General features: G+C 40.3%; 1 protein-coding gene across 3 annotated transcripts in view; it reads right to left on the bottom strand.

Annotated features, from left to right (window-relative positions):
• Positions 1 to 24256, bottom strand: part of LOC117542275 (spondin-1-like) — a 149305-nt gene extending 125049 nt beyond the window's left edge. The window contains exons 1-3 of one of the 3 annotated variants that reach the window (XM_034209839.1): positions 23723 to 24256; positions 19716 to 19822; positions 3523 to 3656 (exon numbers count right to left, since the gene is read on the bottom strand). In XM_034209839.1, the coding sequence (XP_034065730.1) occupies positions 3523 to 3656; positions 19716 to 19822; positions 23723 to 23948 (467 nt within the window). In that variant the 5' untranslated portion in view covers positions 23949 to 24256. Of the gene's footprint in view, positions 1 to 3522; positions 3657 to 19715; positions 19823 to 21453; positions 21478 to 23722 lie in introns of those variants that run through there. The other 2 variants (XM_034209840.1, XM_034209841.1) reach the window with 2 other exon arrangements.
• Between the last annotated feature and the right edge of the window lie 2149 nt (positions 24257 to 26405).

Below are 26405 nucleotides of genomic sequence, written 5' to 3'. Positions count from 1 at the left end.
TATGGGCATAACATGTTTTAATAGATAATTTTGTTATGGTGGTCCAAAGACAGGAATATAATTTCACATTTGTTATGATATAAATTATTTTTTATGGTGGTCCAGAGACAGGGATTATAATTTGACATGTTTTATGTGTTTGCAGATGTGCTCATCAAGCACCTGGAGAAAAGATTCCAAAATCTCCAGAAAGGGAGTGTCCCTTCAAAATGTTCCATCTTCAACCCCAGTCAGTGGCCCTCTGACAGACAGGAGCTGGCTGCCTATGGCAAACAAGACTTTGCTGATATCTGTGAGCATTATCAGCCCCTGATGGACGAGCACAGTGTTACAACTAAAATGCTGAAGTCTGAGTTCATCCTCTACAACAGTGGTTCCCAAACTTTTTGTGCCCAAGGCACACCAAAGGACAAGTAAAAATCTCAAGGCACACCTATTGTGCAAAATAGCCCTTATAACACGTGTTATCACTCATATCATGTAAAATATCTGTAAATGTGCATAATTATTTACTAATGCCAAATAAAATGTGACAAAGACAACTATATTACGAAATATTTCAGAAATTAATTTGAAACTTTATCAAATTAGGCTTCATCAAAGCAGCAACACACTCATTTAAACCAGACAGGTCACAAAATAAAAACTGAGGCAAAGGAAACTCAGCAGAAATTCAGCACAGAGAACTGTCAATGCAAGGAAGCTGCATTGTCTATGGTCCTGAACTACAAATTATAAATTATAAATGTATTACTTTAAAAAAAGTAATATATTACACTACTTCGTTACTATCTACATAAAGTAACTCGTTACTTTACTCGCCGAGCACGTACGAACTGCGCATGCGTGAGTGGCAATAACTTTCCTTACCAGCAGGCGGCGGTAGTGTGTATTTGTCATTCAAAACAGGCAACAACCGGAAGACAGAGAAGAAGAACAGACTACGTGATATAAACAAACAACAAATAGCGTGTGCGGTAGCTTCACCTTAGCATGTGTTCTTTGCAGGTGCTTGTTGAGGTTTGACGTGGTGTTTCCAGCAGTGGATAACAGCTTCTGGCCTGGACACAGTTTGCACCTCACCGTCATATTCCTGTCTATTCTTCGGACAAACTCAAAGTAATGGGCATACCTCCACCCCTCGAAAGTTATCGCTGACTCAGCCATGTTTATGCAGCACTGCACGTGGAGATGTGGATGCGTAAGTACTGATTGTAAATTTAAAAATAATTATTTTTGTGTAGTTGTATATTGCAATAATATCGTATGGTTGTCACAAAATCCCACGGCACACCCGGACTTGCATCACGGCACACCAGTGTGCCGCGGCACACCGTTTGGGAACCACTGCTCTACAAGAGTTATGCAGCAGCCCGCACACTTTGAATGCCACAGATCTTCTCTGGCATCCTGTGTGACACTGAGAGATGCAAACAGTATAAGGGGCTGTCAATACTGTTTGAAGTATACCTTGTTCTGGCAGTCAACACTGCAGTGTGTGAGCGGGGGTTCAGCTGCATGAAGAGGGTGAAGAACGACTGGCGTTCCTGTCTGGGTACTGAGCAGCTCAGCCGCCTGATGTTTTCCTCCATTGAGGGCCCCTCAATGGACAACTTTGATGCTGCCGGAGCCGTGGAGAAGTGGTGGACCTCAGGAAATAGGGCTCGTCGCCCTGGCTTCAACCCGTGGCAGAAGGAGCAGCAGATACGGGACGACCTCTATGAAGACCTGGTTCTTATGGATCAGGAAGCCGAGCAGGAGGAGAATGTGCGCCAGGAGGCCATATCTGACGAGCTCGGACTTGAGGCAGAGAATGTGGCTGTTGGCGAGAAGCGCTTGGCTGAAGCTCTTGACGACTCAGATGAGTCAGACATAGACGAGTCAGACATTGACACTTTCTTGAAAAACTATTAGTCGTTGAATCAGCAAACATAAACAAGAAGAAGTGAAATGAAGAATAAAATTGAAATTGTACAATATAATATTGTGGTGGTTCATCTTATAATTCAGTCTAGAGAATGCACCAGACAGCATCTAAGACCTGCAGGTCCTCCAAACCTTTCGTGTGTCATTTCGTCCGCGCGCATTTTTCAGGGGCAATCTCTATTGGGCTCAGGGCCATATGTAAATTAGCTTAATGTCATACCCTGCACACACACACACACACACACACACACACACACACACACACACACACACACACACACACACACACACAGTGCAGGATTCGAGTAACACCTGCTTTAAACCACAAATTGCGCCCCTGACCAATATCTGTCTCTTTGTTGTAAAGCTACAGGGTGCAATGACCTTGAAAGAACACCTGGCATTAGCTTACTTTATGTGTTCAACTATCTGTTAAAACAACAATAACCGTGGAGGGGAAAGTATTCATTGGTACTGAGGCATTCCACATTTCTACTTTTGTGCAAGTGAATGTGAAGCATTACATAAAGTGCTCATGCTGCTGTGGAATTATAAAACTTGAGGGATCATACGTGTGGTTTTTAATTGTACCTATAAAATACTTTCCATTAGTACTCGCATCGCACCATATACTTTTTAGATTGGTTTCCCTTCTTTAAGGCAGCAATTGATTTATATTAATTTCCTCACACTTGCAGAAACTTGATTGAGGAAAGTCATTTATCCCAGTTAGTATTTTCTCACCTTTTATTTTTCATAAACTGTGACAGGGAATCATTTGAATTCTGTCCTTGATTTCATATCTTGACTTGACAGTTAACTTCTGAACAGCCCTTTTTAATGCAAAGCAAAACACAAGATCATGTTGCTTATCTTTTTATTTTTAGTTTTCTACCAACATAGCTAATGCAAGATGTTATGGTTGTTGCTGACTTTGAAATGTTAGACTTCTCAGCTTTAAGGAGATTTCAAACAGTCTCTGCTTCAGAAAGTGGTTAAATGTTGATTGTGATTAACGTTATAGCTCAACTTTTAAGAATCTTCAAGCTGATTTGGAATTGGTAGGTTAAAATAATTTTAAAAAATAGCAAAATAAATGTTAAGTATGAATAATATATATGAGCTTATTCCTATCTTTTAATATCCCTAAATTAATATATTCGAACATTAGACTTAAGGCATATTTAAGGCAGTGTCCTTTTTATATTACTTGAAGTAGGTCTGAGGTCACTGCTAGGTCACACCATGCAGATATTAACATCTGTGGCGTCCATTTTAATCTATAGGTGCTTCCCCCTTGTTTTGGAGCGTAGACAAGTTAAGAATTAGTTAATATGCACACCTTAGGAGAGTTTGGCAGAATTGATGGTGGCATTCAATGTGACTGCATACTTGTATTCTCTTGTACTTTTTATCATCTGTTTTACCTGGCCAAGCCTTTCAATTTAAACCTTCACTTTGTAAGACCTCAAATCCAGTTCTCCTGCATCTTCATTTTTCTCCCGACAATTGCCCAGAAGTTACTTCACAATAAGACTTGTCTTTTAATGTAATCTTATTTAAAGGTAGAAGCATAAATAGAAAAATGGAACTCACTTCAGGATAACACAGCCAGAGCCAGTAGGGGGCGCCGTCCAAAAGACCTGTATCCTGGTGCGTCTGCGGGGGGTGCTCTCCGTCACTGCAGGGGGGCAGTTGGTCATGAACTGCGTGTCCTCCTCATCAATGTTCTAGGAGCAGACGAAGGACAGATTTAGTATTAACATATTGAAATGACATTGCTTTTGAAAATGTCACCACAAACTCTTTATCGTAGCTGCACATACAATATATCCGATTAAAGCTGAGACTCCACAGATTATGTAGGTATATAGTATCATCACTGAGTGATCCGGACTCGCGACAGGGGAAGCAAATACAGTCATCACAACACGTACCTTTACAGAGCTTCTAGGGAAATCGTCTCACCACCGTAGCTGTCAATCTGATCAAAAGACGTGTTCAATGGCATTAAAATGAGAAAAAACGCGGCTGAATCGGTTAATCCATAGGTTTTTAACGTCTATGTATAAAAAAATGATTGAATTTATAATCCATAATTCCATTTGTATGTAAAAATCGGAGAGCAAATGCTAGCTGCTAATGGTAGCCACCACAGCTGCTGCTTCTGCTAGGCTATGCAGCAGTCTCAGTGAGATATAAATATATAAATATCTTTGCGTTTTGGACTAACTTTAAAATATTCCCATGCTTTTGAAGACCTAGGGCGAGATGTTTTCGTTTGGGGGCTTCGTGCGCAATCCTGTGAGGAGGAGGTGGTAGCCGTTTCAGTCTCCATTGTGTTTGAAGTGCGATTGCGAACTGCTTGTTGCTTTGGGTGACCCACGTGTGTGTAGCAACGCGTCAACGCGGAAATATGTCGTCGACGATATTTTGAAGTCGACACGTCGACGTCGTCGACGCGTCGCTACAGCACTAGTTCCATAACACCGAAGTAGTGATGGTTCTTACGTCCACACAGCGGCGTGCGTTGACGCTTGGAGGTGGGCGTATCTGAAGCTTGGGGATTTTTTGCGACCAACAACCAATCACATGAATCTCCCGCCCCCGACATACAAAGCAATAGCAATGTTAAAACGAAGTCAACTGGATATAAAATCCCCAAACAGGCGAAAACCTACCAGTTTCACCCACTGTCTCTGCCACCTCCCTCCATGCCTCGCTCCTCCGGTTTGTATCCCGGTAGATGAACAGAGACTGATCATACAGCACCGGGTGATTCACTACCACTATAATGAGTTTTCCCTCCATTTTTTGGAATATGAGGAAATGCGGTTTGATTGGCTAGCGCTTGTACTGGCAGATTTGCATAAACGGGATTTCATTGGCTGACGCTTCTGCCGAGGCGCCAAAAGTTGAACATTGCTCAACTTTTGAAGCGAGCAACGCCAGCAACGCTCCATGTCGCTTCCAAAAATGCAGTTCGGCTAAAAGTGACGTCACCCCATTCAAAGTGAATGGGCAGAAGCGTTGGAAGCTTCAACGCACGCCGCTGTGTGGACGTCCAGCGGTCTGCTTTTTTTGCTTTTTCATGGCCATGCATGGTAGACATCCATGCTTTAACTATGGGAGTTGGGGTCAAAATTGGTAATGTGATTAATTGTGTTAATTTTTCTATAAAGAGTTAAAGTTTCAAGATGATTTTTTTTTAGGTAGCATGTACAAGAGTTCTCTTTGTCACTCATATAGCAATGTTAAACCTTAAGATACCGAACCAGATGCTTAGAAAATAGGTGCATGCTTCTACTTTGGAAACAGGAAAATACTTTATCTTTTATCCCTTTAACCAAAGTTATGTGAAAGAAGGTATTTCTCCAAAAAGTGGAATGACTCTTTGGATAATACAAGTATTGTATATTCAAGACCTGTCTAGCCCAGTTACTTTGGTTCTTGGACCTTTTTTCAAGACTAAACACACAAAGACTGACACGCACATGCACACATGGCCTATGACCTTGTAGCTAGTGTTCCCCAGCTGCCTCAGCTCAACAATAACAATGACCTAACATCCCGTCCCAAACCCCTGATAGGACATTAAGAGGGAGATAAAAGTCACAGAAAGCTCTTTGCTTCATTCTTGGTTTTTATCGTACTTTCAAAAACACATATTTTTATTCTAAAATGTACACATTGACACTGAAGTACACAGATGCCTATATTGAGAAATACTTAAACTATCACATGCCTGGAAAGACACATGAATCTAAATCATACATTATACTTCTGTGTATTTCTGTATGGAATTATTTGTGCTTCCTTTAACACAGTTTGTTTCCAGGACTAAAGTTCAGTCAGTCAAAAGAGGACACATAAAACTGGCTAAAAAGCATAAAAGAAGAAAAAGGCAGAGTGAAGAGTGACATTAAAGAAAAAAAGAAAGACAGGTTTCTCTGAGGGCCTAAGATATTAAAAAAAATAATAATTGAAAACATTAAAAAAAAGTGTTTTTAAATATTGTTTTTCCAATATTTAATAGTATTTAAAATAACATTTCCAAAGGAATAAATCCTTCGAATCTGCCTGTTCAGATTCTGTTTGAATGTGAATGGTTAAATTAAAGAAGCTCCTTCAGCCGTCTCTGCGAGTCACTGTGAAGACAGGAGCTGATTGGTGGTCCTGCTGTAAATTCACAGAGGGCCCGCTATAGAGTGGCGAAGTCCCTCCCCTTCCGGTGGACCTCCATGGGACCTTATTTCGAAAAAATTATGTATTGAAGTCAATGGAGAGAGAAAGATTATCTTTCGATCCCATTTGAATTGTGCCACGAATTACACATATGATGTTTGTCAATTTAAAAGATAATTTTGCAAGTCAAAAAGTGTCGTAAAACTGTGAAGTAACACATTTGTTTGTGTGAAACGCTCAATGAACTACATCTCTGGTCTCGACTCGCACAACAACACACGTCACCAAGATGACCGTCACTACTGTCTTGTCAACAAAACGATTGTCTACCCTCACTATCACCACAATGAAACACGTCCAGAAGAATGTCATGCAAAGCTGCGTGCCTTCCTTTGATTCTCTCTGAACTGCCTGGTATTTTTTTAATGTTTAATGTCAACCATTTGTGCAGATAGCATGAAGTAGAAAAGATCGGCGATCGCCGATGCTAGCGTTAGCATTTCTCCCCCGGGCTTAAATTGTGTATTATAGAATGATCACACCGGTGACAGTACTCTTCAAAGGGTTCATAAAATATGACTACTACTCTTACTGTTTAACATTTTGGGTTACTTAATGTTACTTCATATTAAGGCCAATATAAATGACAAGGCTGTAATGCTAACTAACGTGCTAGCTACTAGCTAGGTAGCTAACTTGATCCAGCCACTCCTGGTCCTTTCATCAGACGGGAAGCGAAAGAACGAGCAAGACCCATTGCTGGTATGATAACAACCTGGTACTAAGCACACAGGCATCTTGTTAAAGTTATCTTATCTTAGCCAGCGCCATATAGATAGATTATATCTATATGGCGCTGATTTTAGCTATCTCTTAGTGGAGGAAAACAATTGTGCCATCACTTACGCGACTCTGGGATTTGTAGTCTTTCTAGTTGCGTATTTTTCATAGTCTTATATTTCAACAATTTTACGACAAACTGTGACTTTTTTTGACAAACATTATTTCGGTCAGAGGGCCTAGGTATAAAAGTCATGGCTCGCCACTGGCACAAGGAGAATACTTAATAAAGAGCTGCTGTCTAGACATGAAACAAATAAAGCTTGCTTTGTATAATGATGCTGTTGTCTAGGATGTATAAGTACACACTTAAAATTGAGATGACAATAGCACAAGATAGGCAGAGTGCATGAATAGGACAATAGTCCATCACTTTCTCTTCTCAGACTGGAATTCTCACCAGACAGCACCGCAGTTTGTTTAATGACAGCAATATTAATACAATAAAGGTAGTGTTAGGGAAATAATTGTAGACTCCTAGATATGACGTGCATGACCAACCCTGACGTCTGTTATCTCCTTTAAGGAGATAGGCTGCTTCAGCCATAATGTTGTTGTTCCCATTCTATGGCCGGGCCACCCTAGGTCACAGATGGTTTATTGTTGTGGGTACACTGGGACACTTCCTTTTCGGTGTTTGTGGACTCCAAGGTGTGAAATCTTCGAGGCCATAAGTGTCAGATGCAAGTAACTCAGTGTTCCCAACTGTTTAGGCTATCTTCTCAAATATGTTGATTACTCTCTGTGAAACCAGTTAAATGGGCTAACGAGAGAGAGGCGCTCCAGAATTGACGTGGCAACTCTCCCGTGCAGTCAGACCGTGGCTGCTGTGACTTGTGATGTGAATCCTCTGGCCGAACCTCCTAAATAAACCATCAGTGTTTGACATCAAAGCTCCTGCAATTCCCGTGTCTCCTTCATGAGTCTGTGACTCCCACTGCATTGCTGCTACACAGAAGTTTCCCCCACAGGTAGTCTTTGCTACAGTGCATCCCTGAAATTACTGCTGCTATCAGCAAATCATATTCACTCTGTTTTAGCATAGGAAAAGGTTTATTTTCTTTTTTTCTTAAAGGGGACCTATCATGCAAAATACACTTTTTTATGTCTTTTATACATAAAGATGTGTCCCCGGTGTGTCAGGGAACTCACGCAGCGTCAGAAAATAAAACCCACTCTCTTTTCCTCTGTACCCAAATCTCTAAAAACGGGGGTACAACGGAGCTGATCCAGATTTGCGTCCGATATGACGTAATATCGGAAATGTGGACCCACAGCACTATCAGAAAGTTGCTATCAGAAACAATGCCCGACTGTTAGCATCGCTAACACTCAGAGCTAACCTGTACTGGAGAGCATGTGTGTGAAGAAGCAGGACATAAAAAGGAACTCACCTTGTGTTATAACCAGCAAGAGAGAAAGCCTCTGAGCCCCAGTATACTGTTTCAGAAATAATCCTTGATAATCCATGATATGGCGTTTCATCACAGCAGTATTTAGTTTAGACCAGTGGTTTTCAAAGTGTGAGGCGCGCCTCCCCTGGGGGGCGCCAGACAGCTTCAGGGGCAGCGTGAGAAAAAAATAACAAGAAACAGTGAAATCTAGCTAGTTAACTTCAGCTAACTTTATGCGAGCGGCAACATGGATCGATTGTTGGTGAAGTTACCTAAAGTGAAAGAGGAGACAGCGTCTGGCAGAAAACGTCACTTGCACACTTTTGGCTGTCTGTGGAGACCGAGTTCCCCCACCTCGCCAAAAAGGCTATAAAAGTGCTCATTCCCTTCACCTCCGCCCATCTGTGTTAGTGTGGGTTTTCCGCATTGACTTTAATCAAAAGCAAGGACCGGTCAAGCAGGGGCGGATCTACCGGGGTGGCATGGGGTGACAGCTTTGTTTTTGAAATAAAAGTTGTGGCTCATCGGACATTTATGAGAAAAAATCCCTAATGTGTAAGTGAATGCAGCACTAGACGCGAGCCTTGTAACCCCTCCCCTGGCGCGATTGGAGGCGATCTAATTTGAACGGGACGCCGTATTCGGACCCCAAGTAGACGGAAGGAATGAGATATTTGCGGTCTACAATGACAGAGAAGAGACTGTCAAGTTTGGCTGTTGAATCAAAACGCACTAAAGCTTTAGATCTTAATAAGTTTGTGAGGCGTTTTGCTGAACAAGATGGTAATCGCCGCATTCAGCTGTTATAGGCATGCCAACTTGATGCTCTGCTGACGGATGACTCGATGAGCATACAAAACTGTTAAGATGATGACCTTACGTGTGTAAATATATATTTTTCTTTGAGGGGGTCTGCCCCCAAAAAACGGTTCTATGTCCTGAGAAAGTCAAATAAGACGGTGTGTAAAACTACACTGCCCAGCCAAAAAAAATAACCACTTTGATTTAACTAGGCCAGTAGGTAAGGGCATTCCACTGGATAATAATACCCCTGCATTATAGCAACAACAACAATAATAATAATAATAATAGCAATAATAATTGGGAGGGGGGGCGTGGCTGTTCTTATGTTCTCTGAGGGGAGGCTCACCTTCCCACACTTTGAAAACCCCTGGTTTAGACAGTAGCTGTCGGGTCCCGCATGAGCTCAGCCCCCTCCTTTTTTATTTGTTATCAATTTTTATTTTTTTAAAGCTTTATTTATTCCCAAAATCAGCACTTTTGAAACAGGAAGTGAAATAGAGGGATATGAGGCATGGCTAGAATGGGTGATCTGTTTGGTATTTTGACCAAAACACTTCATAGACATGTTTTTTATATATTTGTATATATATCTGAGACCTATGCTATTGCCTAAAAATAGCATGATAGGTGTCCTTTAAGCTATGTTCTCTAACATTGCCAATAGTGAAAGATTGAAAAGAGGTTCAATCTTGTTTTTTTGCAGAGTATCCTTTTCATTTATATTTCTGTGATATAAAACGTTATGATCATATACATTTTAGGTAATACCGGCCCAATCTAGTCCCAAGTACTGTTCCAATTTAAATCAGGAACATCATGTCCAAATCTAAGACATGCATGTTTGAACATAGGACAGTCAAGTCCTGACTAGTTCAGATTGTAAAATTCCATCTGAAGAAAGAAAGTTCCACATTGAGTCAGAAATCATGATAATTAAATCATGAATTAAGTTCACATAGTTGCTGCCAACAATAAGACAGGTAAGTCTTAATTAATATGCCCAGTCCCAAACTTGGGAAAGCGTTGGCCAGTGCAAACAAGCCTAAAATCAGATCTGAAGACAAGTGAACCCAGCATAAATTTAAGATGGGTAAGTTCCAACTCAATATCACCATGTCAGAATCGCAAACAATTCAAACCCAAGCCAAGACAGTCAAAATGTAGGACACACAAGTTGAGTCCAAAGTAAAGAGAGTCAGATCTTAACTTATCTTCATTTGTCAAATACTTGGAAAGTTTAAAAGCCAGGTGAAGACAGTGAAACAGCAATAAACAAAGGCAAGTCCAAAGACCATGGCCTTGTTCCATGGAAATTAAAGTCTTTAGTTCTACATTTTAAGTTTGAGGATATAGACTGTGAATTTTTTGGAAGCATGACAGTCGATTCCACATTCAAGAAATTCGTGTCTCAAGTCACAGCCGACTCAAATTAATCCTAAATCAAAACAGTTAAGACCCATATTGGGTCTAAAGCCAGGAAAATGTAAAACCAAATCCTGTCCCAATTTAATTTAGTCAGGAAAGACAGGCACATAGTCCTGAGTCAATAGATCAACAGATCATACTTTAGACAAGCCGGTCCGACGTCAAGACCAATGTCAATACAGTCAAGCTTATGACAAGCATGTCCCAAGTTCAGCACAAAGAAGGGTTAATCACATCTAAAGGCGTAAGTAAAAAGAGTCAAGTCCCAAATTGGCATCCAAGCTAGGGTTAGGGTTCTCTAGTTCTTCAGCACTAAAACATTTAAAAAATATTATTCCTCTGCTTGAGGGCAGTATATTTGCCTACTCTGCATTGACTATGGTAAAAGATCCAGGCAGCTGTGTTTCACAAAAAACAAGTAAGTCTTAGTACTTAACTTTAAGTTTATGTATTCTGAATCTTTTCTTTACAATTACAAGCAAAAACAACACAGGTGATTCCACATTCAAGTGTCTCTGAAGTCACAGCTGACTTTAATCCCAATCAGAAGTCAAGAAGACCAAAGGCAACACAATCAAGTTTACGACAAGCAAGTCCCAGGCTCAGCACAAAGAAGGGTTAATCCAAACTGAAGGCGTAAATTCAAATCCCAAATCCTTCAGTTTGGATTCCAAGTTATGGTTAAGGTTGGCTCTAGTTGCTCTGCCCTCAAATCTTTTCAGAATGTTTGAGGGTAGTATATTTGCTAACTCTGCCTTAGACTATGGTATTTGTCCAATCAAGATTTCCCAACCTCGGGCTCCGTTGGGGAAATCTAGTCTTGAAAGCTTCTAGCGTGATGTCTGGAAATCAGGAGTCTGTAGTGTTAAAGTCAAAACTTTTGAAAGTCTTTTTTTTTATTTAGTTTTACCCAGTACATACAAATTAGTGGTATTGCTGTCCTGACTTTTATTCAAACAAAGAAACTGTTTTAATATGTTTTGTTCAATCACTGATAACAGAGAATGTATGAGAGTTGGAGGGAGAGACAGAGAGAAAGGGACAGACAAAGAGAGGGAGTGTGGGAAGAGTGGCAAAGGAGCGTTTGTTTTCACTGCAGAGGCTGGCATGTCTGTGTGTGTCCATGGTTCGTCTATCTCAATCTCTCACCCTCCGTCGAGACGGTAAACACAGATGCTTCAGAGTGCCTGCACAAGCAAACGCAGAGCCCTGTTCAAACACAGACGCACACACATCTCACACACACAAAGAGACAGAAAGCGGCTGACAGACAATGCAAACCCAGGATCCCTGGCGGAAAACTGAATAAGGGGTGTATAAGTATGTGTTTGTTGGTCGGTATGCGCACACATTACAGGTTTGTAATTAAATGCAAATCAGATACAAATAGTGAATACAGTTAAAAACCTTTGAGATTTGAGTGCAGAGGAAAAGGTTTCAGAGGAAAGCACATGCAGGCAGACATACATTGAAATGTCACATCCACACTTGAAGATTAACTTATTTCAGAGAGTAACCAGAATCTCTTGCTCAATGAAGACCTCCAAGGCGACATCGTTTTGCCTTGGGCCTTCCATCCATCAAAGCCGTACCATTACTGCAGCATGCCGCAGACATCTTTGGGCTATCACACACATTGCATCATATTACATTTTTTGTCTGAACCATCCAACCATGGCAGTGGTGTCACATATCTAAACGTCTACTCTGTAAAAAACGTACTGTGTGTAGGGCTTATTCCCTCATAAATGGAACCAATTCTGTGGCTTTTGGCATTAATTTACACAAAACAACATTAGAGAAGTGGGAGCATGTTGTTCAAAAACCTGTTTAATATACATCAACAACTCAAAGGGTATTTAAGCAATCCATGTATTTTAGTTATATATCCATTTTAGCAGAATAACCGTTTGCCAGATAAATGCCATATGGGCGGTAATGATGGCCTTCAAACGAAAGTGGTCTGTTTTTGTTTTCATGCAGACAAGATACCTAAATGGACTCTCTCTCTAGCCCAAATGGCGTCTCTCATGTCCCTTTCTCATCTCTGTTTTCCCTGTGCCAAAGCTTTCACGTTATCAGAGCTTTGGTGTGAAAAACTCTGACAAAAAAAAGACAAGTCTGTCACCTTGACTAAAGAGGACACTCAGACAAATGACTAAATGACACACAAAGATGTACAAATGCAATGTGGTAAAAGTTAAATACGTTCTATGACATATGGCTAGACCTTTTTATTATTTATTTGGTTGACCTGTTCCTTTGTGGCATGTTAACATATTGACTCCTGTCAAAGACATAGATCCGCATTAATTGAAGCAAAACAAGCTATAACTCCAATCATGTCATAATGTATTTTCACTGTAATAAATGCTAAGCTAAGCTTTATGGATCGCTGTTTTGAGTTTTAGGGCCAGAATATCTCTAGTTTATATATCCAAATTCATGACTCAAGTTGAGAACAAAACTCAAGTTGTATACATGAGTTGCCAAAGTAAATCACTTAAGTAAAGAGTGGGGTCATTACTATTCTGAAAATGAAAAATCAGGCATTGTTTACTGTATGTGTATGCATGTGCGTATGAATATGGTTGACTGTGTGTGTGTGTGTGTGTGTGTGTGTGTGTGTGTGTGTGTGTGTGTGTGTGTGTGTGTGTGTGTGTGTGTGTGTGTGTGTGTGTGTGTGTGTGTGTGTGTGTGTGTGTGTGTGTGTGTGTGCCTACATCTGTCTGTTTTCCAGCTTTGCCCACTCAGTTAGTTAAGGCTATTGTCATTGAGACAGCATGAACAAACTAGCCAGGCTCCTGCTCAGGCTGAGTCACAGAGCTGCTGAGACTACAGAGGTCATCCTTAATCGATGTTGGCTTCCAAACACTATATAAGTGGAGACATTTTCCATCAAAACATCAAAACAAAGTACACTGTTTCCTATTTCCTTACAAACTGGCATTGTTTCTGCACGACTTAGGGCAGGTTGGCTCCGCAGTGAGTGATCAAAACTTTCCATAAGATCATTAGTAGCCATCTCCAAAGCATCAGTGGAATTGGGGAATCAGCGGCGTCTTTGCAGAGCCCAAATGTTCTATGTTAGAAGACAATAGAGATGTGAGGGAACAAGACCTCAAAACCCGGAAATGCGTGAGCACTTTGGCTTCCCTTATCTCAATATCAATGTTTTTTTTTAACACAAGCTTAAGAGATTTTCACGTGTTGTTCTACGACATAAAATATGTCACTAAATACTCCACTTGTGACTGTGCAAAGCTTCTATGAGTCATAAAAACAGCTGTTGCTAGCAAGTGGCTGAATCTCATCATAAAGTCATCAAACTGGTTTGTGTTAGGAGGTTAAACTGGTCATAATTCCCTATCTTTCGTTTAATGCTCTGAAAAATAACATAATTATTATAGTTTCATGCCATAAACAATATTTTCACGAGACTTCACAAGGTGAACACACCACGATATTCTTATCATTTACCTGTTTCTTTTGTTTTAACGAAAAACTGCATCTCCTCTATAATAGGTTTCTTACACACATTGGTCTAAAGCTTGTTGGCATTGCAGTAGCTACGGTACTGACATGTTTTCAGGAGTTTTAGGATACTTCGGCATAATCTATGATTAAAAAATGTACGTAGCTATTGTTTGGTATAATGTTAATGCATCAAAGTATTTTCAGTTTTTAAAGTTTGGTGACAAAAGTGTCTGTCATTGCACAGCTTAGAATCTGTCCAATGATATTATAAAAACACTGGTGTCTGTCGCTTTTCTTTGAAAGAAGGGATTTTAAATTTCCGTAAGCAGTAAACAAAGTGTTTTCGAACAGCATGTGTGAAAGCTTTGTATAAGCTATGAAAAATAAACACACTGCTTTAGAACATCTGTGTGCAATCATTAGCATAAGGACCATTTAGATTGAATGTTTTGGACGACTGCAAAAAATCAATTCTGCTCACATTCTTTACATCGATTTACAACCTCTCCGCCCCGATGATTTGTCACCTCCTTCTGCAAACTAATTTTCTCAGACAGCCACCACTGAATCGCAAACATGTCATATAAGTAAACAACAGTGGCTTTACGTTCATAGTGAGGATGCAAATAAGCCATAATCAGTGCTGAGTACAACATTATTTATGCAAACCTCAAGCATCTGAACCAACCAGCTTGTCAAGGATCATAAATAAAGATGTGCACATTGTCTTCCAGGAAGAAAACAGGCTCGTAGTTGTCCTTGTGAACTCCTCTTAATGAGGAAAACAGTGTGACTAGGGCTCCTGAATGTCTTTGGGTACTCAAGGATCACATTTGTGTGTGATTATGCTACATATCAGGTCACCATCGATCCAACTCCACACACATCCTTTTCTCTGAAGCCCTCTAAGCTCTGTTTGGCTTATGTAATTGCTTCTATCTGAAACCTATGACTTAGCGGTGGCACTTTAAACTGATTGGCTTTGTTTATCCCCAGCTAAACTCAAAACCCTAGATAATCCGTGCAGGGGAAAAAAAGAAGATAATATCTCATGTCTGCTCATCTTCCCCCTTATCCAAACAAGCTGTGTTTGTCTCCCTGAGCAATAACACGCTGCTGGCCTAGATAAATATGACCCACGTCCCACACTGACGCAAGGAGCGCTGGGAAAAACACACATGCAGACCCACACATATACCCACATGCCCATGCTGTGCATATAGAAGCATAAAGACACACATTTCCAAGCAGACAATGCCTGTAGACAAAATATTTAAGGTCTGACACATTGAGACAGAAGTTCTTTATTGGTAGTAATTGGTGCAAAGAGCAGGATATTGCTTAAGGAAAAAAACAATAAGCAAGTCTCAGTTGTGTTGTTTTATTGAAACAGCAGGCGGGCACATTCCAGGACAGCTGCCAGAAGCAACCGAGTAGCAGCAAGCGGGGGGGGGGGGGGGGGGGGGAGAACACACAACTGTGTTCATTTTCTTCCACAGAACAATAACAATCATGACATTGCAAAACTAACCGCATAATTAACTTTTGGAGAATTAACTGTCAAGAATATGAATTGCTGTATGAATTTCATTGTACATAAGTATTATTATGTAAACCACTCTGATAAAGAGAAGCTGAGTTTGATGGATTGGGGTCATTTAGTTAAAAAGGCAGTCTCGCTGTCACGCCATATCTTCTCTTATCCATCCACTAATATAACTGGGACAGCAAATTTAATAAAGAACATCTAAAACTCATTTATGTGGCTATATCTTTCATGCAGGACACATCTTGTTTTATACTTCTCAGAACCAAGTATCTCCTTTAAACACTTGACAGCTGACAGCAGCTTATCTCAAGAGGCCCTAATTATTTTTGCACGTGTGGATAAAACTGTCAATTACAAGACAAGAAGAGTCTGATGGATTGGCCAATAATGTATGTATTAAACAGCTTGTAAAGCCGGATTGTCAACTTTGTCAAGCTCCAACAATATTCCAGCTCCTGCTCTCCGCCTTACACCAGATTCTGCTAGGACTCTGAGGTATTCATTGTGCAGGGAGAATACATCGTATAGACTGTTTCACCCTGGTATCCTTCTCTTCATTAAACATTTAGTTTTGGAGAACTTATAAGAAGAACCACACTTAAGTCTAAGCACCAAACTCCAAACCCTTAAAAATAAATCAGTCTATGTACTAGATCTATATCTATTCAGATTGTCAACTTTGTTCAAGCTCCAACGTTATTCCAATTTCTGCTCACCCCCCCCCCCCCCCACCACCAGATTCTGCTGGGACTCTGAGGTTGAGACTGTGAGGTATTTATTGTGCAGGGAGAATAAATATAATAGACTGTTTTACCAACTGAACCGAGAAAGTTAGCTCAACCCTTTACCGTTTTAGAATTAACTTTGGATAATTTTAGACAAAACAAGGTTCCCTGGTAGCTTTGTTTTCATTGAGACAATCTGTGTCTATTGAACTGATAAGAAGTACCAGACTGAAGTCTTAGCACCAAACTCCTAACCCTAAAAAACATCAGTCCATTGCTCCAACAATGTTCCAGTTTCTGCTCTCCCCCTTACCCCAGACTCTGCTCGGACTCTGAGGTTGAGACATTGAGGTATTTGCTTTTGCAGGTAGTAGAAATCAGATAAACCTTTTTACCAAAGTGATCCGAGTATGTTAGAACTAACTACAGAGATTGGAGGTTTCAAGATTACCTTTGGCTCAATTCAGACAAAAGCAAGGTTCCATGGTATTTTTGTTTTAATTGGAACCAGCTGGTTTGTAAGAACTGATCAGAAGTAACACTCTAAAGTCCAAGCAACTCCTTACCCTAACCCTAAAAAAACATCTGTCCATATATTCGAATTCTATCCATCCTGTTTGGGAAACTCACACAAACAATGAGTTGTGTTATGTTTTATACTATGACAGTAATTGATTATACTTTTGCAAATACTTTCATTATAACGTAGTTGTTCAAAAAGAAGAGTAAACTCAGTCAAAGCTGAAGCAAGACGCTTAGGTTCAAACCTCGGCCAGGCATACAAGACTTTACACGAGCAGAAGAAGGAAATTGAATAAATGACTGACCTTGAAAGAACTTGAAGAGCCTATAACTCTCCTATGACTATACAATTATGATTCTTCCAATAAAATAAAAATATTTAGAAACTTTTAAAAACTTTTAAATTAGTAAAAATCTTTCTTTACTGTCATATTCCACTGAGTTGCCAGTTTATAAGGTATACACAGCTAAAACCCATACAGTCTGATATAACCGTTCTGAAATAATACTTCCTTTATGAAGGATTCAATGTAAGCACATAACTTTTTGGAAACAAAAAAAAGTTAAATTGTTGATGGATGTATGCAAGCCAATGCACAAGCTGACGTCTCATTTGCAATGCTTTATAAAGAAGAAAATGGCGGGCAATGACCTTACAAACTAAAAACTGAGTTTCTGAAGAATTTCACCCTGGCTGGAGTTTACAATTGGTTGGTTATATGTTACTAAAAATGCCATTGTGTCTGGAGGAAAGGCCATAATAAACAGAAAGAGGTGCGTCTAAAAATATACCTATTAAAGGTGGGGTAAGTTTGAGAAACCGGCTCGAGATACACTTTTTGTTATATTCCATGGAATGCTCTTAACATCCCGATAGCAATGAATATCTTAAGTGCTTTGACAAAAAATCCATAAAAAAATGTCATCATTTTTTCCGGTTGTGTAATTCCAAATGTTAGCTCACTCGAGCTGGTTTCTTCGAAATTACCTACCCCACCTTTAACAGGTGAATTAAAACGTCGGTTTAGTCTGAAAATAGCGTGACTGTGCATGCATAAGACTGTTTTTCCCAAATTGATAAGTAAGTTGTGTGAAAGTGAGATTTTTTATTTTATTTGGTTTTGCTGTTGTTAAACGCATCCCCCTATTACCCAAAGTTTTTCTCAGTTTTCCCCTGAAGTTTTCTTCACAAATTCCTGCTAACGCCGGGTGATATATTGTAATTGAAATACAAAATGATCATTTTAAAACAGTGTTTGTACTCATGCTAATACGGAACTATGGTAAATGTCAAAAGCCTGAGCCAGCTGCTACATGATAGGCCGAAATGTATCATTGTAGTTTATTTCCCTACATCATCAATGGAAACCAAAAAAGTGCCAGCAAACACAGATTTTGCTAACATGATAAAAAAAGAAGAAAAAAAATCAGAAAGATTCCCTAAACTCCCTGTTCTGTCTGCACGGCATTGTTTAGAAGTTGGTGGGCATGTGGAAACAAGAAGCAACATCTTCTCGCTGTTGGCTGCATTAAAGCCGCCTCCTGCTCGTCTGGTAAGAGTCTGGTTAGGATCAGTATGTGGAAACACAGCCGCCGATGTGTGTTCCTGTTTACAATGAGCGGGAGGTAATTGAAGAAGTCTGGCTCTCTCTTCAGGAGCTCTCGGCTGCTCAGTGGGAGCTGTGTTTCTGCTGAATCAAACATCTCACATCTCTCTCCTGCTTTCTCTCAAACTCTCTCTAACAAATGACTATATCTTCACTTCTAAAAGGGGTAAATTAACAATCTTTTTTTCTCAAAGCAATGATACACCTGTAAGTTGGATGTAGAAAAGTAGGAATCAATATAGATGTTTTTATTTTAAAGTAAATTCAGATTGAACATAGTAAAAAAAGGAAATTATAGTTTCCGTCCAAAAAAAACCATTACTTATAGTGAAAACCACCCTTGAATGATGGGATAGTAGATAAAAAGCTTTAGGAATCCAAACTATAACATATAAGAAGTACCCTGTATCAAGATTGATGCAAAACAAGTGAGATTTGACCTTTTTAGAGAGGTTTAGAAAAAAAAAAACACCTCTGGTGTCATTTGGGTGGATTTGCCATATCTCTGGAACCCATCGGTAATCCATTTAAACATTACCATTGGTGAGTTAGAGTGATGCGCAGCCAGCATGCCCAAAACCGGAAGCTCTCATAGCAGCTATATATGAAAACTCTGTTTAATGCCATAAATGTTATGATGGATTATCAGTAATCATTTCAAAGGGACACAGAGACATTGGATTAACCTTCAGCAGCGTTTTTATGCATTTTAATGCCATTGAACACAACTTTTGATCAGAAAACAGCAAAGGTAAGACGTATTTGCCGTTTTGGCAACGTAAAGTGAAGTTGTGTGTTGTCTTTGCTTGCCTTCGCTGCCCTGAATTTTCGCACAGTGATGATACTTATACCATTGGAATCTGTGGAATCTCAGCTTTCATATGATATCTTGTTTGTGCAGATCCGATGAAGTATAACATATTTCTACCGTGAGTTCTGTGCTAAGTGCGTTAGCATTTTTTCGCTTAGTGCTAATTCAGAGGCTTGGTATTACCCTTTTGTTTTGTTTAGCTAAACATTTTTAATATTGTCTGATAGCTGAGTTTCTTCCTGTTAAGTGGGTATGACACATTAATAGGTTGTTAAATATTAAGAAGCCCTGAGACACAGTTTTGTGAATATTGTTGTGTTGTGTTAACCTCCATATCAGAAAAGAGCGGGAAGTCGACTCCCACGTGCATGTAAATGAGTTCCCAACTCAGAACAAATCATTGAGTATTCAGCGATTCTTCCATCCCTCTCCACACCTGCTCATCCTTACCTGAAACTGGCCGGTGTAGTCGTCGTCTGTGGTGCCCTCTCTGCCCTCTTTCAGAGCGATGAGGGTGAATCCTCTGAAATAAGATGGGCTGGTTGCCAGGAGCATCACTGTTAAAGAAGAGAGCCCAAAGTAAAGAAGAGGCACATACACTAACAAATCAAGGTTAACGTCACATGGTGCATGTATAGTGGCCGATCATTTAATGTGGGGGGGGTATATGAGGCCCTAAAGCAACTGCTCCATTATCTGTATCAAATGCACACATTGATGCCACCAAATGTCACAATAAAAATAGAAAGTACTACAAATAAACTGGAATTAATTTGGATCTTAAATTATTAATATACTAGGGCTGTCAGTCGATTAAAATATGTAATCCCGATTAATCACATGATGTCCATAGTTAATCGCGATTCATCGCAAATTAATCGCACATTTGTTATCTGTTCTAAATGTACCTTAGAGGTATATTTTTCAAGTTTTTAATACTGTTATCAACATATGAGTGGACAAATATGCTTTATGCAAATGTTTGTTTATTATCATTGGAACAATGACAAATATTCTCCTGAATATTTTCAATACAACAACCTGGAACCTCTCTCTCTCTCTCTTACACTCTCTCCCAACCCTGTGTACTTCTTTGCACTGAGCCAGTTGCTCAAACAGACAAGCCTGTTTACAGTTGTCGGCGAAATGCCGCTCCTCTGTCTTCATAACAGTCAAAGCATGAGACTGAAGTTCCCACTGTGGGTCAAAATAATGCGCTGTGATGTGCAGTCGACACGTTGGATGCGATCCGAATTATCTAACGCAGCCCCTCGTCCTCCACAATGTTAAGCTGTAGCCACCCATTTAGCTATCGCTGTTGTTGTCCAGGCGTCTCCCCGGCAAACTTTCAAGCGTGGTCTGCCGCAAGCGAGCGGCAGGAGCGGGGCTGTCGGCATCAGCTGGGTGCTTGGCTTGCTGTTTAAAACACCTTTTTTTGTATCCATATCTCTCACTAGAATCTCCCACCATCCAACTAACAACAACAACGTCAAGCCTTTGGGCTCTGAAACTACGGGGCGGGCCGAGGACAAATACACATGCGTTTTTAATCATCACCAAATTCTGTGTAATTATGACCGATCATAACTCAGCTTTATGCAGACATATATTTAGCATGGTTTAGGAAACGGGCTCCGTGTTACAAGACCGGGGGGTGCTGCAGCTCCTGATCGGAGCAGAGACACACGTTCACTAAGCCAAAAAACGATATCCTGTCACAGAGATCTGCTATTTTAAAGTAAACTCAACACATATCCACCTTAAATATAGTCTATAGAACGAGAAAAGTTTTAACATATGGCTTAAACATATGACAAATGAGCGAGGGTGATGACGTCAGAGCATCGTGATATGTGCCGGGGCTTAGCCCTGGACAACCCCAGCCCAATATAACCCCTGGCTCTATGTTATATCCCACTGCATTTAAGAAAGAATAAGTGTTCAGCAAGGAAGACATTAATTAAAAAGGAACACCAATCGTTTTGCTTCTCGTGAGAAAAGAAAATATTGTATTCCTTCCAGAAAGAAGAAATTATCCGTTCCATTGTGTAAAACTGGCTGGAACTACGGCGACAACAACATAACGTAAAATGCAGCACGCACTGAATAAGGTTTTCTGTAACTGTCCAAGTCTGTTCAAGGTTTCTTTTCCTTTATTAACCTGTCTTTAAACTGTGAGAGCCCATACCATGTTCCCATTAGTGTTTACTTCCTGTATGTCTTCTTCTGCTGTTCCCTTTAGTGTTTACTTCCTGTCTGTCTTCTTCTGCTGTTCCCAGTCTTTTGACCTCTTTTCTTTTCTAATGGTTATTTTTCCATCCTTTCCCGAGCGACAGTTTAGGTATCATGAAGGAAATTAATCAGAGAATAAATGTCACTGTGTGTGCTGTGTGCTCTGCATGTGTGACCATTAAAGAGGGTTTCATCCCTCCATATTCTTCTTCTTCATAATATATTGTTGTTTGCAGGGCACAGCTAAGAAGAGGATCCATGATAAATCTGAGTGGAATATTATTTGGATCGCCCCTGCCCTACCTTGCATCTTCATACCAGTCAATTCATATTAGACTGTGCTCCTGGTGCTGATAAGGAATATGTCAATATTTGTAATCATAGTTCTAAAAAGTGAACTTATTTGCTACCTAAGGCAGTGTTGTATTCGTCTTCCTTGGGTGATGTCCTTCACAGGTCACTGACAGAGGATTAGTTCTGGATTGTCAAAAATGTCCATAATCTCAAGTGTTATATGGGAATGAGGACCCTTGAATTTCGTCTGTATTGTTGAGCCCTGTGTCAACACTGTAGCATGCCTGGTCTTCTGAAATATTCCCATTTTATCAGTGGAGATATTTTATTCTGAATACTATTTTGATTTAAAAGTACAGAAAGGGATACAGCTATATTTTTGTTGTTTCTGAAACTGCTATAAACTCACCAAGAATATCTGAGTAAGTAAGGCCACTGTAGTGCATATTGAGGCTCTTGTACTTACCTCACTTATACTTAGGTATAGCAAAGTCATACTTGTACTCAAATAGTGTACTTTTCACTCCACTTCTTTATTTGACACGATAAGTTACTTTGCAGGTTGCCACTATTAATTAAAATATATATAATCAAGTAATGAATCATGATGTTATAATATGTATTAATATAACCGGCAGTATAAAAAGTAATTGAAGTTAGTTCCACCTTTAACAGCTAAAAAAAGCACATTAATTAATGATCTAGTGGTAGAATATATATTATTCCAAAAATGTCCTTTATGCATTATGAGAACTTTAAGTGTGGTGATGTATTTGTGATGGTTATAATTGTTTAGATAAGTACAATGTTGAATGCCCAGACTTAAACTTGTAACAGAGTATTTCCACACTTTGGTTTTACTACTTTCACTAAATACAAGCTCTTCTTCCAACACTGTCTGTGTGTGAGGAGAGGAAGTGAATGCAGGTTGGTCGTTAAAAAACGAAGTAGCCTTACAAACCACAACTCTCCTCTATAGAAACAATGCAGAACATTTTATTGATGAAAAAGTATTCAACTTCAATCTACTTTTGGGTATTCCGAATTCGATTTTTACTGTCTAATTTAGCAAGTAAATGTTGTTTTGTTTTTGTCCTTTTGATCCATTTTTTGTACACCATGTATTCGTACAGTTCTTGTTTTAGCCTGGACCATTGACATTCCTCACGGTTTGATTTGTATATCTTGTACTAGAAACACATGTTATGACCTCCTGCAATAATAACACTGTGAAAGAGGCAAGGGTAGAAAGTAACTAAGTAGGCTACATTTACTCAAATACTGTACTTAAGTGTAATTTTGAGGTACTTGTACTTTACTTGAGTGTTTCCATTTGATGCTACTAGAGTACAATTCAGAGTTAAATCGTGTACTTTTACTCCACTACATTTATTTAATACCGTTACTTTACAGATTTGTATTAAGGATGTGAAATCTAATCAATTCTTAAATCAGACTTTAGTTCCACCTGGAGTAAATTCACAAGCTACCAGTCTATACAAAGTCTTACAACTAGCTGCACCTTTACCAGCTTTGAGAACACTTTAATGATCAATCATTATAAAGCATATATTGTTCTGAAACGGAACAATCTGCAGAACGACTACTTTTACTTTTGGTATTTACATTTTCATGTACTTGAGTAACATTTTTAATGCAGGACTTGTACTTGTAACAGAGTATTCCTACACTCTGGTACTTCTGCTTTAGTAGCCTACTTCTCCCAGCTCCGGAAAGAGGAGGCAGACTGACTGGAAGTTATACTTTAATTCTATGGCTATTAATTGCAATGTAAGTTGGTTAGACGTAGGCTACTCAAGGTTTGTGGAAATATAATACAATTAATATTACATTTGGAATACATATGCCCTGTTTACCAACTTGCAAAACGCTCCACAAGTTTACGCACTGATTGGGCTGAAGGACCGTACCTCTGTAGGTGCTGCCCGGCTGGTAGGACTCCGGGTCCCCCTCCACTCGGAGCCTGAACTCATGGTGCCCATCCTTCCGGGTCCCCTGCGTCTGCGCCCGGAGGATCCGCCCGCAGTACCCGTCCGACCTTCCTCCGGAGGGCTCCTCCACGAAAGCGACAGCGTTGCAAACCAAACTCGCTAGAAAATAGTACTGCAAAAACAGCACATATAGATACATTCCCATTTCGGAGCCCGCAGTGTGGAGTTTGATAAAAAATAAGTGGACAGACAGCTTCAGCCCTTTTCCAGAGGAACTCCCACTAAACTGCAGCAGTGTCACAGTCAGTGTTAGAGGAGATGAGAAGGAGACAAGTCCATCCTGAACTGGAGAGGAAGAGCGCGTCCGGGGCGCACCACGGTGGAGCGGTGCGGAGAGAAGAGAGGAGCTGTTGCTGGTCCAGGATCAGTGTGTGGGTGTAGATAGAGAGTCTGGCAGCAGCGGGGATGGAGGGGAGGGGGCGCCTAATAAGTGAGGCGCGGCTGTCTCCTTGACTAGACTGGAGCGAGGGAAGGACCAAACCGGAGCTCCGCGCTGTAAGAGCCAGCCCTCCCCTGATACCAGGGACGTGCACAGACATTTGGAGGGGCTATTGCTCTAAACTGGAAAAAGGCACCCCCCCCCCCCTTTCATCTCTACCCCTGAAGGCCAAGCCTTGTCTTGCAAAATATAATGTGATCTCTATTAACCGGAAGATGATCTCTCTGTTTTGTTGCCTCTCTTTATTTTGCTGCTTGCATCTGTGAATCCAACACGTTCTCACTCCCAACCCGTCACATATTGACGGACGGTCAGGGCCCCTCCCCATCACTTTATTAACAGCACTTTGGCTCGACCAAAAATCGTTTATAAATGTGCTATATAAATAAAACTTGATTTGATTTGATTTATTACATACAGGGTACCCCTTGCGCATCCGTTTTCAACGGGCAGGGCGTCCCATTGACTTGCATAGAGCTCCCTGAACGTTGGTAATAGACGAGTTGGGATCGCGGCTAAATGCTCTCCACAGATCCATTCTCACAGCGTTTATCAACCTTTTTCTTACTCAATATCAAGCCACACTTATTGTTTTTACTTCTTTATTTTAATTGAATTAATGTAGGACTTTTGTTGCCGTGAGGTAGGGGGAGAGTAGGGGCTCAGAATACTGAAATCTGTATTGTTTCATCTTTTTTTCCTTCTAATTTTGTATTCTTTTCTAAACCACAAACTGTTATTTACTCAACAATAACACATCATTATCCTTGTGTGTATTTATTTGTTAGACCCTCCAGAAAAACGCGGGCAAAAATCCTTGATTATGCGGGCTAAAATCCTTGATGATGCGATTAAACATGCGGGGTTTTTATGTGATTTTATGCGGTGAAATTGCGGTTAATTGCGAAATATGCGGATAGTTGCGAAATATGCGAAATCTTTTTTTTAAAATATTGGGCTGTCTTATTTATTCTCTCTCACACACAACCTGCCACTAACGTTAAACCCCTGTACTATTCAATTAAACACATTCAATGTTTATTTATTGTAAAACAATAGAGCTATTTTAATCACACTCTCTCACACACACACACACACACACACACACACACTTCTCCGCCTCATTCTGTTTTCATTTACTTGTTCGTTATCTGACCAGCTTCAATCTTGTAGGCTACTCACCTCGTTTCTTGTAGCCCTCGAAAGGGTTTTGGAGGTTGATGCCTCGGTGAACGTGAGTTGTTTGGCTTTCTTGTCCGCAGCAGCAGAAAGCATTTTCAAATGTTTGAATGAATCAAAGTAGGTCGTCACCGTCAGGGGCGGACTGGGACTAAAATTCAGCCCTGGAAACTGACCCAGTCCGGCCACATGAAATGTCAAATGTTAGAAATCCGCTGTTTATTATTTAAAGTTTTACGTCCGATTCAGTTTGATCATTGGCCTGTCATCAGATTTCATTTGTAGTTGCTGCTGTAGCGGAAGTTTAGTACAATTATTTTTGATGAAATACTCCAAATCATCACCCTCCATAATTGCACTTGCTTCAGTTGCTTGCTACTTTTTAAGGGCAGTGATGACAGTTACAGTACGAACTGAAGTTGATGCGATTTGATTGGATTGTGAGGAATGACGTGAGCCTCATCTGATTGGTCAATCCCTCAATTTTTTTTCACCAAGGGAAGCCAATGTTGGCTGGCCTCCTCTTGCAACAGAGAGTGCAATCTACTGTTTCACCATAACATCTAGAGTGGTGCTGTTTCACTCTTTGTAAAATACTCAATGAGAATGGGGGAGAGACGGGCCGGCAGAATAATTACCGAAACTAAACGAAGTGTTTTTATTTATTTATTAATATTATAACTACAATGCAAAAAAACAGGGGAAGCCTGGCTTCCCTTGGCCTCCAGGAGAAAACCCCACTGAGTTCAAGGGATAATTCTCACCCACCTCTTGCTCTTGCCCTGCACTTGAATACGTGCCAGTTGAGCTGGTTCTTCCAGCAGCTCAACTCTGTCCCTCATCATGAACGCAGGAGCAGTGGCGCCAGCAGGGGGGGGGGGGGGGCAGGGGGGGCCATGGCCACCCTTATATATTTGTTGGCCCCCCCACCACACACACCGCCTCGCCAGTCACGTATGCGTAGTAGTTTATCTGATATTTAAC

Source organism: Gymnodraco acuticeps, unplaced genomic scaffold, assembly GCF_902827175.1.
Source record: "Gymnodraco acuticeps unplaced genomic scaffold, fGymAcu1.1, whole genome shotgun sequence".
Lineage (NCBI taxonomy): Eukaryota > Metazoa > Chordata > Actinopteri > Perciformes > Bathydraconidae > Gymnodraco > Gymnodraco acuticeps.
This window is presented reverse-complemented; position numbering and strand designations above follow the sequence as displayed.